Source organism: Molothrus aeneus, chromosome 3, assembly GCF_037042795.1.
Source record: "Molothrus aeneus isolate 106 chromosome 3, BPBGC_Maene_1.0, whole genome shotgun sequence".
Lineage (NCBI taxonomy): Eukaryota > Metazoa > Chordata > Aves > Passeriformes > Icteridae > Molothrus > Molothrus aeneus.
The window spans coordinates 47,217,679-47,231,719 of record NC_089648.1 but is presented as its reverse complement, the minus strand read 5'-3'; the positions used below and the strand labels follow the sequence as shown (position 1 = coordinate 47,231,719).

The following is a 14,041-nucleotide window of genomic DNA, read 5'->3' as shown; positions in this document are numbered from 1 at the left end:
TTAATTGTAGCATTTTCTTTGTATGTTCCTAAGCTTTCTAGGTTCCTTAGCTCAAAACCTTGTACTTTTCAGTTTTCAGGTTCTATCAACTGTGCTCCCTTCTGAGCCTGTAAGAATAAATGCTTCAGGTCAGGCATTGGCATTGGCTGCACTGTCATAAACATTTATTTGAATTTGCAGCATGAAACACACCTTCAGATAACCCAAATGAGCTTCTCCGCTGATTCCTGAGGACCTATGATGACTTACACCATGTTTTCCCATGCATTAACTTTATTATCTTTAAAAAAATTACAAAAACGATTCAGTAGGATTAATTCATTCTGAATATTCAGTGGGCTTTACTTCTTAATAAGAACGAAATAAACAGATTCAAAAGCTATTAACTACTAAGAACACTTTTTAATTTCACTTTGATTTGCAGGTTTCTCATCTTCATTTCTTGAGCACTGGATGAATTTTCTTGCTGTTTCTGACAAATTGTTTATTATCCTGAACTCTCTATTATTTATTAGATTGTTTTCTCAAAGCAACACTTTAGTAGTTATTTGATTTTTTTTTCCAAAGCACCTAATGAACGCACAGGAGAAGAAAATTTTTTCACTAATATTGGATGACTGAAATATGACACGCTTCTTTATTTCAGATGAGACTACAAATTTCTAGTAGTAATTATCATGAGTAGTCAGACCTTCATACACATTATCAGCGTAATAGTCTCACACCTCTGTTGAGCTAGGTAGATTTGTGATACATGCTGAACTTGTGGGACTTCAACTACACTGAAGCAATGCACTGACCATTTCTCTCACCACCTCCCACTCTCCCCATATTCACAACTCTACAAAAGCTTATGTACGTAAAAATTATTGTTACGTCTCAAAGTAAATAAATCTACTTATTTTGGGACATTTGGCTACATCTGAGCTGTTTGATTTGGAAGTAATTCCCTACCCTTAGGGCCAGGTATAAGCCTAGCAGCAACCCACTTCTATGGTAGCACAAATGTAAAGTGAGTGACCCCAGCCCTGGTTCCAGCTTTCCCCGTCTGGGTGACCAGAGCAGAGAGGTGAGGGGGGCTGCCAACCTCTGATCCTGCCCGAGGGTCTGATCCCAACCTGGAGACCCTGTGGATGGAAACCAGGATCTCATCACAGGGTACTCAGCCTAGGCACAGCTACTGCATCCACATTACAGACTGTATAATATTAAGATTTCAATTTAAAAAAGAGAAAAATATCCCAATTATCAATAGGGTGAATCTACATTAGAAAGCCTATTTGCAACTCAGATAAAGTAATGCTTAACTTCTGCATTAGAGTAGCTTATGAAGGAAATTATTTGGTTACATTTAGTTTTACATAAACCAGTGGCCAGACAGAGAGTTGGAAAGGCAGCTCTGGACTTGAGCTCACTCACAACATCTCTAAGTATCATCAGGTTCTGCCCTGGCAAGACAGTATGACATCATTATGTTTTCCTGTATTTTTTGTAGCTGTTTGCATCGTACATTTAAAGCAGTGCTCTAATTAACATAGAATATTGTGTCCAATGCTCAAGGCAATTTTGTCCAAAAAAAAAAGGGGGAGGGAGGGACAAGGGCAGGCAGGTAAAGGGAGGAGGGGAGCAACAAGTAAAAGTTAGTTAAGTAATTTAAATTTCCAGAAACACAAGTGGGAGGTTAAACATTGCTCTAATTACACAGCACTAACAAAAGCATTGGAGCCATGCTGTGAGAACAGTTTTAAGTTCCTCTTGTCACCAAGATAGAGATTATAGTGTAAATGAGCTAAGGCTGAAATTGGTTTGTGATTTCTTTTTTCATTTATGTGATTATATGAGGCAAACATCCTGAGTATACATCAGATAGGGACTGTGGTTGGTGATGGCTCCCTCACTGATGAGAGAGTGCTGAGAAATTTTACCAACCCCGGTTTAAGAGATGGGTCCCTAGAACCAGTGCTCTAGAGGTTAGACTTGCAGGCACACACAGACCAGCACGGATTGCTTTGCTAATGAGCAGCAGAGCTGGCTGTGGCAGCTCTGAGAGTGGCTGCTCAGTGCAGGGAGGTATCACTACCCTGGATTAAAACCTGCTCACTCCCTTAATCACATTTCATGCCCCAGTGGCCTTACTGAAATGGAGACAATAACAGAAGAGACCTTGGGGATACCAACAAAGCACCTGCAGTGTGCTGTAGTGCAGGTATTAGCCTTAAATTTTCAGCTTGTTAGCTTAGGCCCTGGGAACTGTGAGGCAGCAGTGGGACAGAGCTTTAGTCAAGCTCATTACCACTTACCTGACTGCAGGGCTGGAGAAAGCTTGTAGTTTACTGACTGCCTCTCTCTGGGCAGGGCAGAAATTCCTCCACTGGCTTCCCTAGGATGGCATCCATCAGCAAGTGCTGTGTAGGGATGAGAAAGGTTTTGTCCAATGCAAAGCTTTTGAACAGGGCATTTCTTTTTGTTCTGCACACCAATGCCTCCAAATGCTGGTCACCTCTGTGTCAGTGCTCAGGGACAGCTCTGCATGTGCTACGCTCCAGAGCCAGCTGCCAATGGCTGTACCTGGGCTCTCTGAAGGGAGGAGCAGCATTTGGTCACTGGGCAGTACCTGACACTGACCTCCTCTGGCTGCTGGTAAGACAGTTCAGGATTTGTTTCAGACTTAATTTTTCCTGACAAAGTTGATAGGCTTCTCAGTTCACATTTTATGTTCATTCCTAAAATTTTATTGTAATAGAAGGGACTGCCAGGTTATCCCAGTGCTTCCTACTGGCTGTGGCATTTCAGTTACCACAGTGACTACAAGGAGGTAGGTTGGGCCAAAACATTGGGCTGGCAATGAAAGACGGGTAATGTTTATTATTTCTCCCATAATATTCTCCTCTTCCTCTGGGTAATTACCATTGTTGTTTAAAAAAACACAAACAGCCAAATATATTAAATCTGTGCTCTGTGTCTTGTCTAACACCACCAAGCTGGCTCAAATGACTGCATCACTCATCTCAGCAAGATTAAGAATCTTAATTAAGGTTCTTCCTCAGCTCATGGCCACTTGAAGAAGGTAGCAGACCACAACTCTGGCATCCTGAAAGGACAAAACAGGGTATAAACTCTTAACAGATCAAGGAATGTCCCTTCCTGTTTTAACAGGAAGGGCTCTTTCACAAACACTTTGCCTGACTGCATCTGAAGCCAGACCTGAAGCCATTTTCCAGCCTGTGGGTTCCTGGAGTTAACCTCATCAGAAAACATACTACCGTGCTTAACTATTTCATGTGCTATCAGTTAGGGGTTGTTATGCATAAAACATTCAAGGAAAAAAAAAAAAGGAGACAAAGTTTCAGGCCCACAGGACTCAAAGGTGATTTAATTCTCTATGCTTGATATCAGGTTACAACTTTTCTGGTAAAAGGATCAGAGGTCTAACTTACCTTAGACCAATGTGACAATAATTTTTCATCTCAGAAGCATTCGGCCTCTGAGATGTAAAGAAACCTTTTCTATCCAACATCTAACATAAGTCATCCTCAGAATCCTGAAGTATGGAGAGAAGCCAACTGTTGTGGACTACTCAGACTTGACACTGCTCCAAGAAAGCCAGAAAGGTCAGATCCTCCAGGAACTGACAAGAGCAGGACTCTGTTCTTGGCCTGAGATTGGACTTGGGTCTGGGGAACTCCTGGTCACAAGGAGGGACCAGATTTTGGTCATCTGGAGATACTTAACTATGAACAGTGAGCTGTCTAACAAGTTATAGGCATGTCCTCCTGTTGGGCAGGCATTTTGAACCATTTTGAACCATAGTCTCAGACTTGGGTGCATCAGTTCTTTCAAAGAATTTCAGGAAGTAACTATTAGGATCTGAAGTTGTTTTGCATCTTGTTTAGTGTCTACAATAAAGAAAGAAAGCTGAAAGTGCCCCAGAGTCATACAGAGAGTATGTTATAAAGATCAATGCATGCATTAGAAGCAAAATTTTGAATTACCAAAAATAGCAAAACCTCTGCTCATGAAATTAATAACTCACACCAAAAATATACTTACTTCTATTTCCCCTAAAATACAAAACACATAGATAAAGTTGTGGTGAAAATTGAGAAAAAGCATCTAAATTCAAAGCATGTTCTTGCCTATAAGCAAAAGCAAACCCACCCTATGTGCTGATAGGATACCCAGGAATCTGCCTGTACATGTAGACTAGGTGGGAGGATTTGGAGAAATAGTAAGTGGAGTGTTACAGTGGGTATACTCAAGTACAAACCTTACGATCCCTTGAGACTCCAAGAAGTTCACTTCTGTGCAGAAAGTGTGAAGTCTAAATCCTATGAGAAAATGTCAGGAGAAAGGACAGAGTTAGGAAAGATAAATGAACACATGGTGGACATGAACTGGGTAATTACCCTACTGATAAAATGAAGAAACCACCACTTGGTGCCGTCTCGTCACTGTGCCAATGAACATCAGGTTTTCAATACCCCCACTGTGACCTGGCTTGGTACCCTCTCTTGCCTTTTTGCGTTAAACCATCCCTTCTACCATTAACCCAGGCAGATTATTTTGATCTTGGCCTTCTCCAATGGGTGTTTCCTTCAAAAAAGGAGATGGCAATCACTTAGCAAGTGATGACCACACAGTCAGGATTGTCATCATTGCTTTGCACAAGTGAGACAGCTCCTTCTCTCACAGAGACTCAGTTCAGGTCTGAGCTTCTCCAGACCCGTCTTTGTTTTTGTCTAAATGTGAATTAATGATATTCAAGATGGCTGCTCTTTGTTCCAGCATAACAAGTGCTCTTCTTGCATTTTAATGATTAATTCTTCCTGAAAGTGTTAAACTCGATGTGACCCCCTGCCAGCCATCCAGCAAAACAGAGCCCAGGTATTTCTATGGCAGTCTTGGGACTCCATCTCAAAATGTGACTCATTAACAGGCTAGCAGTGCCTGGACAGAGGAACTAGAGAGGAAGAGCTGGAACAATAATCTGAGGCAAATAATCCATGGATCTTGTCAAATGGATCCCACAGAGAGCCACTGCAGCCCTAAAGTACTTTGTCATGAGGCCATTGGACCCATGAGCAGAGGCAAGCAGGACGAGCTCTCCCTGGCGAGCAAGTTGCTACCAGACAAATTTAGATGAAATGGTCAGCTCACATTTGGACATTGCAGTCCCAGCACAGTTTAAGCATGGCCATTGACTTGAGACTATGGAGAGTGCTACAGAAGAAAGAAGTAAGAGCAGAATTTGAGAGTGAGGGAGAAGGAAATGAAGTAAATAGGAGCAAGACTTGAAGATAGAGGTAGTGAGCTCCTTGAAATAGCTGTGCTTGCCTTTGATGTAAAATACAAAATCTTGGAAATAAAATGAGATAGGGAAAAAACAGATGGTGTGAGGAAGGATTCAAAAGTGAGGTGATGCACCAGAACTAGATGTGAAGAAATAAGTGATGCAGAAGTGGACTTAGCACAAAAGACAGCAGATAATCATAACATTTTTTTTTGTTTGCAGTTATTGTAAGCTACAGCATCAGCAAAATACAAGAGCGCTTGACTTATTTTCCTCACTAGAAGAAGATACTTGTTTTGAAGTTAAAGTAGACCAAATGTGTTTCTGTGTGAAGAGTTTGCAGTTCTTGGCATGTTAAACATTACTTTAAAAAACTTTCACACCCAAGAGTTACACTCATTTGCTTATCTTTATTGCACATTAAAAAAAAAAAAAGTAATACCATAGCTTATTTGATCAAAACAGGAATAGTTTTAAGCCTTCATTCTTATCTTTTCATTGATCACTATAATATAGATGTTTCCTTCTTCAGTTGTGAACATGACTTTCTTATCTCTTAGGTTAAAGCTCTAAATCAAAACAACTCCAGGTCCAACCAACTACACGCTTTGGGGAGTTATGAATTTTTTAGTTTGGCCCTTTCATATGCCCCAGTTCCAACAGAGGTGGTGAGTCACAAGTCCAGCATTTGGAGTCTGGAGTTGGAGATGAGTTTCCCAGCTTGGATCCACCTAAAATTCTTTTTTTTTTCCTCCAGGAGTACTTACTGCTTGACAGAAAAATGACACATTGTCATGTATATTTCTTTTCTGTTTTGACAGATTTACAACGCTGTATGTCTTGTACCAGTCTCTTCCAGCTATGACAAAGTCAGTCAATATGGAGTTTTTTTTTTATAAAATACAAGTGGCAATTATTTACTCCTTAAAAAAGAGAACCATGAGAGTCTGAGCAAGGGAAGCAAAATGCTTACAACAATACTGCAATACTGTAGGGGAAACGATCTCCTCTAGTGTATGCAGTAGCAGGAGGTGAGGCTGCTGTGCCAGCCTCCCACTCACTTTGTCTCCCATCTGCATGACAGTCTCAGGGTCTGAAATGTAATTCTTTGTTTGCTTCTGGTCCCTGAGGGATGAAACCCCGAGATAAGGTTGATTTGAATAAATCATGTCAGAATTTCTCTCCATCTCTGGTTTGCACCCAGATGATGTATTTTAGATTTTGTGAACCATCTCTACTGCCTGACCTGCAATTAAACAGTTGCTTGGTTCTCTAAAGCACTGCTCAGCTCCCTGTCCCACCAGCTGCTCACAAGCTGCCACTTAGCTTTGAGCGCTGCTCACTTCAAGGGTACAGGGAAATGCAAAAACCTACAGCTCCTCAGAGTGGGACCTGACCCTCAGATCTTCACTCAGCCAAGCTGCCCAGCGTTTTGGTGGGACACAGCCCCTATGAGGAGTAAGAGGATTTGACTCACCATGGTCATGCTGCTGCTGGTTCTTCCTCCCACACAAACCAACTGTTTTCAGTCCCAGAATTTTAGCCTGGATTGTAAATAAACAGTCACCCGGGAAGAAGTGCATTTACCTCCCACCTGATAGAAGCCCTGGGAGTCCTTCATTTCTCTGTTAGCTAATCTGTTTCTAAGGGGAAGAGGGAATAAAAGGGAAAGAGGGGGTTAGAAACAATTTATCTCTCTACTCAGTTTGCCAAAGGCTATGACTGTGGATTGTTTTTCTTCCAACAGCTTGAAAATATTTCCTAATAGCTGCAAATCAGGCTTAATTAAATCTTTTCCTGTGACCTTTTTCCTGTGTTTTTTTTCTTCTCCCCTGCAAAATGGTGAGCAAACCTAGATACCAAATGACAGCTCAAGTCCTCAAACCGCAGATGGCTCTCCCAGAGCCCTTCCCGCAGGCTAGCCTTTCCAGGTTGGCTGTAGGATGGATAACCAACATCACTTTTGGATGAAAATCATAGTGTTGTTTTCTCATGTAGTATTTCTGGGAGGACATGAAAAACTGGAGGGGGAGGCTTACTAATGAGGCAAAGCAATTAGTATTTTTGTAGGCTTGTTTGTTATACTGCCTGTGTCTTCGTAATGTAAATGCAAATAAACCATCTTTATTTTATTCATAGTTCTAATGGAAAGTCTGTGTCATGGTCTGAACCAGGTGGAAGACAAGATCCAAAGGGGGAACATACGTGGCACAGACTCTCAGTGCATGTGAAGAACCAGGAGACAGGGTGCAATCAGACAGCGGTGATCAAACCCCTCACTAAAGACTGCCACGGCCAAAGTCTGACTTTTACCGACATCAGCACTAAGACTCTGTACAATGTGGTGGAGGAAGAAGACAGAGAGCCCGTTCACCTCAACCAGTCCAACAGCCCTTCCATGGTAGTGCACAGGCGGGTGGCAACGACCCCCCCGCTGCAGGCCACGGCAGAGGAAACTCAACTCTTCTTACCTGAGCAGTCCCCCAAGACCCTGCCCTTGCAGCCACAGTCTCTCATGAACCAGCTGCAAGGAGTGGTCAACAAGTTTGCCACCGGCATCCCTGACTTCAACGCTGTCCTCCCCGCTCCCGGCTCAGGGAACGGCATGCGGCCCCCCTGCCCACCCCCGCCACCGCAGCAGCCGCCCCTGCAGCCTTTCCAGGTGGCTGCCTTCAGCCAGGAGCCCCTGTCTCCCCCAGATGAGGAAGCCGAGAGTGAGAAGGTAAAGCTCATTCAGGGATATGTGTATGAGAAGAGCACAGAGGAGGAGGAGGACGAGGAGCCGGCAACCAGCAAACTGACTCTCGAAGACTCTCCGGCACTGACGCCCCCATCCCCTTTCCGGGATTCAGTGGCTTCGGGCAGCTCCGTGCCCAGCTCCCCCGTGTCGGAGTCGGTGCTCTGCACACCCCCAGATGTGACCTACGCCTCTGTCATCCTGAGGGATTATAAGCAAAGCTCGTCCACCCTCTAGATGCTGCAAGAGACAAGACAGGAAGGACTTTGGCAGCTGCCCACTGGGAGGACTTGTGGAGACAAGCCTCCCAGGGCTGCAGGAGAGAGAGCAGAGAACAAAGTGACAAATGGCAGGGCAAAAATTTCATCCTGCACTTAAATAACTAAAATGAAACAAAAAGATAATAAAAAATTCATTCTGAGGGCTCAAGATTATCTATCTTTTAAAATAAAAGTACTTTGGGAAAATGTTAGGAAACCACAACAAAGCACAAACTAAAGGAACAACTTCTATAGCAAAAAAAAAAAAAATAAAAAGAATAAACACGCAGGAAAAAAAATATAATCACACTTCGTCACACCCTTTCTTGGCAATGCTTGAAAAGGACTCTGGTAAGTGTGACCTGGAGAAGTCATTAGCACACCTCATGACTGCTGTTTGTCTGCTATGGGAGTAACACCCCCAGGAGCCGTAAGGGCAGAGTGTGGTGCGGGGGAACAAAGCTACTTGTATATGAGACATATATGCATAAATACTTTTTTCCTGGTTTCTACAGGTAGTATAACTGTGGAACTTTATTTTGGGGAGAGGAGATGAGACAATGTGAAAGCACATGGATCTTACTGACTCCTATCTGAACGATTTGTTCTTCATACTAGGCTGCTTTTTGGGGGATTTGGGCTTCTTTTAATGCTGATTGTGAACAGAGCAAGAAATATGATCAAGTTAAGACTCAAGAGGTTTCTGAAGAAAGCCTTGCCATAGTACTTGTAACATGATAAGGACTTAGAAAAACTGCCCTTTTGTAAAAGGTTGCAAACCACGTGGCTAAACTGTTACACAACATTTCCTGTAGCAGAACAATATTTATTGACTATCTTTTCATAAAACAACATATTTTGCCATGCCATTGCATCATTCCTTTGTGTTACTTTGGAAACAAATGCATTGAGAAATAGCTGTTTACTTAGAGCAACAACTGTTAGTCTGGAGAAAGGGCAATTCCACGCTGGGGGTTATGGAGCCTCCAGGCAGGAGAGTGAGGGTACGTTTGTGTATCTGTATGCGTGGGTACGGTGTGTGTGAAGAGTAACGTTCAATAACTACCACTGGAAGATTGTCTTATATACTATGAATATTTTTATGTTTAAATCATGTTTTTATATCGCGTTGGTACAAATATTCGATAGATCTTTGAAGGTTTGTATGCTGTGCTAACACATCCTTTTTTTCATATACAAGCTGAGACAGTCGTTACCCTTATAATAGGGTGCTTTGTTTTGCAGATATTTTATGAAGTAGATATATGATATTAATAACCAGTGCATTGAGAACTTGTTATTTTACATGTTTTGCAGCAAGTGTGGCTAACAAAAAAAAAAAAAAAAAAAACAAAAAAAAACAAAAAGAAAGCTGTTTTAGAACTTGCAGGTGAGAGACAGGAAAAGTAAACCAACTATTTCACTGCTTCAGATAATTTAAAATTAAATCATGTCAGGACAGGAAATTTCATCAGTGCTTAATGTGTGCATAAATTCCCAGGTTTTGCTATTGACAGTTCTTTTAAACCCTTGATGATGTTTGGTTGCATGTTCTTTTCTTATGCATTCACTTCTTGTGTTTAATATACGACATAGCTTAAAGGTCACTTCCAGGCATTTGTAGTTCTGTCATTTATTCCTCTTCCTCCTCTATCTTTCATGTGTTTCCTAGAGATGGTCCTAATCTAAAGCTCCCAAATGACTGGCGTGATAAAAGTCCAGGTCTAATTGCTGCGATCTGAACTTAATTATAATGATGATTACCTATTTATAAATGTGCTTATTATACATACACAGATCAGGATTTTAGCTGCTATGATCTTTGCTAGTGCTGCTGAATTCAGCTGAGGACGATGATCTGTCCCACAGTTCCACACTTTATTTCAAAAAATATTTTAAAGGAATGTCTTCCTGTTAATATAGTTGCAAACCTTGATTTTAACCATGTTTCTTTTGAATATTCTACCAGAGCTTTTCTGAATTAATCATAATTCGAGTATTTTTTTTTTCTTTTCACTTGAATTTTAAAAAGTCCCTCTTGTTATCAATTCATCTCTGAAGACCTAAATCTCATAGTTTTTCCCTAATTATGCAGTATTGGTTTTGGAATGTTTGGCTCATATTCAAAACCAGAGACAGTCTTTTTTTCTCATCCTCTTTTCACAATATTTGGTCCTTTCAATATTACTTGTGGCCAATTGCTATCATTGTCCTGATGTGGAAAGCATAAAATGACTTTGCCCAAAGACAAGTTTTTGTCAGTATACTGATGTCTCTATAATGAATTGAAGACACCTGAGGGTTAGTCAGCTGATTTTTTTGCTCTGCTTGGGGCTTTTAGGGGGATATTTTCTGTTGCTGTTTCTTTTATTTAAAATGCTGATTACTCCTTAAAGCAGTGAGAAAAATGCCATCTTTTCTGATCACTGCACTGGCAATGAATTCTATCTGCTAACAATTGTAGTATAAGATCTGCTGTGCTGTTTCCAAAAACATACATTGTCAGTAGCACAGATACTAAGAAGCAAGTCTTTGAAGATCTGAGAGAGATAAGAAAAAGAAATTCAGCAGATTTGTATAGACAAGGAGATGGCAATGTGGCAAGGTACTATACTGTTTTCATATCTGTCTGCTTTGAGCATATTAAGCACTGATTTTATTACTGCAATGTAATTATATCATGAGTAGGAGTTTTCTTGAAATTCAGTATATTAGCTTTTAGTTTGTAATTGTTAAAACTGGAAACATACACATACGTAAATATATCTAAAGAGCAAGAACTCACCTTGTGTATGCAGCTGTATGAGCTACAAAGCTTTCTGTAGAAGTTCTTTCTTTTGGTCTGTCAAATGCTTGATGAAAACTGCCTTTTTGTCAAAATGATCTTGAAAATGCTGTAAAATAAATATTTTCTATTTATTATTTAAAAATAGAATGCCACAATTTTTAATTATTTGTTTCTTGAGTAGGAAGTAGTCATGTATAGTAGTTCATTGTTCCAGGGCTTTTCAGCATCATGAATAAGAGACAGTGGGATATTTAAATGGAGGTAGGTATTGATTAAATTGTGTCATGAAGGTGAGATGGTGGAGGGTTGGAGGACTTTTGCTTAGGTAATAATCCTCAGTGTTTTGGCTTCTTAATAAAATTCAGAAGCACTGTAACTATGCATTCAGGCAGACAAGTAGTAGAAGAGAATTCAATAGGAAATGACAGAAAACTTTGCTTCCCAAGGACATGGGAAAACACCAGCCCTTCTCTAAAAATCGTCTTTGAGATGTCTGCTTCTCCCATCAGGGAAATTGCAATATGTTTTCTTGACAGCTATAAATGATAGGCATTGATCCACCCTGGCATTTTGTGTCCTACCTTTACTGCTTCTGGATAGAGCAAAGTACTGGGACTCCTGACTCCTGCTCTGCAACTCACAGGCACTGTGGCTTTTTGGTGTCTCCTGAACTGCTCTGTGCCTCAGCAAGATGCTTCTTGGAGGGCTGCTGGGTTTTTCAGAAACAAGTGGCACTAAACATAGAAAACCTAGATCTTTTTATCTTTACACTTGTGAATAGGCCTGTGGCTCCTTTGTTTGGATCTGGCCTTGCAAGAGCCCATGTCTGAGGAGTCAGTCCACCTACAACTACTGCAATGTAGGAGTACAGACAGTAACATTTCATTCTGTGGTAAGTGCCAAAAGTTTGGTCTCTTTGTTCATAGAGGTTTTCTCTTTTTTTATCCCTTTTTCTTTTTGTTTTCAAAATCTTTTCTGTCTATGTCTTAGTAAGAGTTCTGCTGACCAAGTGTATTCAGTTACAAAAACATCTTCAGAGAAACACAGCACTTACTCACCTCTAGAGCACCCAGTGCAATGCTGCACAAGCTGGTGAAAAAAAAATCTAGAGCAATTTTTCACTGGCTAAATGGATGGCTGGACCAGAACCACGGAGCAGCAAAGCACACTTGAGATTTAGTCTCCATCCTTCTGTCAAGGACAGAGTGTTGGCAGCTCCACCAGCCCAGCCCATGCCCCTCCACCCAACCTCTACTCAATGACTTGGGTCTCCAGACTGGTGTCAGGTACACTGTGCATGGAGTAAGTGGCTACCAAAAGAAAAAGGCAGTGGAAATTTGGCCCCTGGGCTTGTATCCATCACTCTTTAGACAAAAACGGGAACAGGCTGCTAATATCTATACTACACAAGGTCTGAGTGACTGTTAAAAATGCTTCTTATATGGAAGTGGGAAAAGAGTGCAGATTGCATTGTTGTGGTCGTTTTTTTTTACCAAATAAATGAGTCACTAGACACTTGGCAAGTATCTGTCTGCAAATCATTGGGAAGGAGAAGCAGACACTGTAGCCTATTTTTATCTGTATAAGATTCCCAACAGGGATATTAGCAAAGAAGAAGATAAGGAATGCCACACTGCCAAGTGCGTGGTACTACCACAGGCCCCATATCTGGACCTGGACTCAAATTTTGGCAAACCCTGCAAGCTCCCAAGCAGAGATGGTAGAAGAGAGCAGGAGTGACTGGTTGCCATTTCCAGTACTACAGGTAAATTGTATCCTACTAAAAAAACAAGCAAACTATTCTTTGCCTTTAATTTAACTTCCAGATCTTAGTAAATCACACAAAACAGGATGGCTCCCACAAGAGAGCAGGTCACTCTTTGGCACCAAGCAAGAGCATTTGTTTTCTACTTGGTTTCACTGGGGGCGTAAGCAATGTATCTCTACAGAAGTAAAATATCGTCGTGAGTTGTGGGTTTCCATAACCAAAAGGCCTCTAGGTAGGTGGAGAAGCAGCTGGCACAGATACCAGTGCAGACAGATAAGAGTTTAGGAGTGGTATGTATCTATGACATTTAATCCACCCACTTTATTTATTGCACACCGTTCAATGTGTAGGTGGCATGAGATCCATTCCCCCACCTACGCCACAGTATGGTGTGTGGGACTCCTACCTCCCCGTGCTGCTCTGAGGCTGAACCAGGAACAGATCTGCAGGACCTCCCTCCTGGAAAGATGGTGTGCCTGAAGGACTGGCTCAGGGCAGACCAGTCTCTGGTCAGGTCCCTGCTTTCCTAACACAGGGTATCTTTGCAGTGCACCAAGAGCGTATTTTCCTTGCAAGTGTCACCTAGAGATGGGGAAGTTTGGTGCCTTGGAATGCCTCAAAATAAGTCAATAGTTTAAAAGGAGCTGTTTCCCCAGCTGCCCTCCAGCAGCCCCTGGTGAGGTGTGCCCCACAGCTGAACAGACTGTCAGTCCCACAGCCATAATCCAGGCTGTGATGGTCCATCGCTCTCCGCGTGCCCAGCAGCCCGTGCTGCCCTGTCGGTGCTGTACATACAGCCCTGAGCAGGTGCCTGGGGGGACCTTCACACTGCTGCTCCCTGAGCTGCTGGCACTCAGAGGTCTGAGTGGCACTGAGGGCCCACTCTGGCCTTCACTGTTCCCAATAACACAGGGAAAGTGATGGAGCAAAAAGAAAGGCAACAACTTGACCTCGCAAGAAAGGCAGGCAGGACTGTGCTGTGGAGCCAGCAGTGTGTCCCTTATGGCTTCTGACAAAGTCCTGACAGCTCCTGTGGTTTGCATCTCAACAGACATAAGGAGTTGGCTCTTCATTCTTTAGCTACTCTTGTTAGGTAACACTATAATAGACAAACTGCAAAATTATCAAGGCAAAATGCTTAAATACCACTGCTGGGAGCGATGTCTCTCATGGAAGCTGAATCTGAGCAATGTTTTCA

At 42.0% G+C, this 14,041-nt stretch overlaps 1 protein-coding gene across 5 annotated transcripts in view; it reads left to right on the top strand.

The window, feature by feature from the left end:
* The window catches only part of GRM1 (glutamate metabotropic receptor 1), a 184,008-nt gene extending 172,786 nt beyond the window's left edge, over nt 1-11,222 (top strand). For 2 of the 5 annotated variants that reach the window (XM_066546834.1, XM_066546833.1), the window contains one exon: nt 7,465-7,563. Coding sequence is in view for 2 of the 5 variants with exons in the window: in XM_066546831.1 (XP_066402928.1) it covers nt 7,430-8,264 (835 nt within the window). In the remaining 3 variants the exon portion in view is untranslated. Of the gene's footprint in view, nt 1-7,429 lie in introns of all 5 variants that reach the window. The other 3 variants (XM_066546831.1, XM_066546832.1, XM_066546835.1) reach the window with 3 other exon arrangements.
* The last annotated feature ends 2,819 nt before the right edge of the window (nt 11,223-14,041 follow it).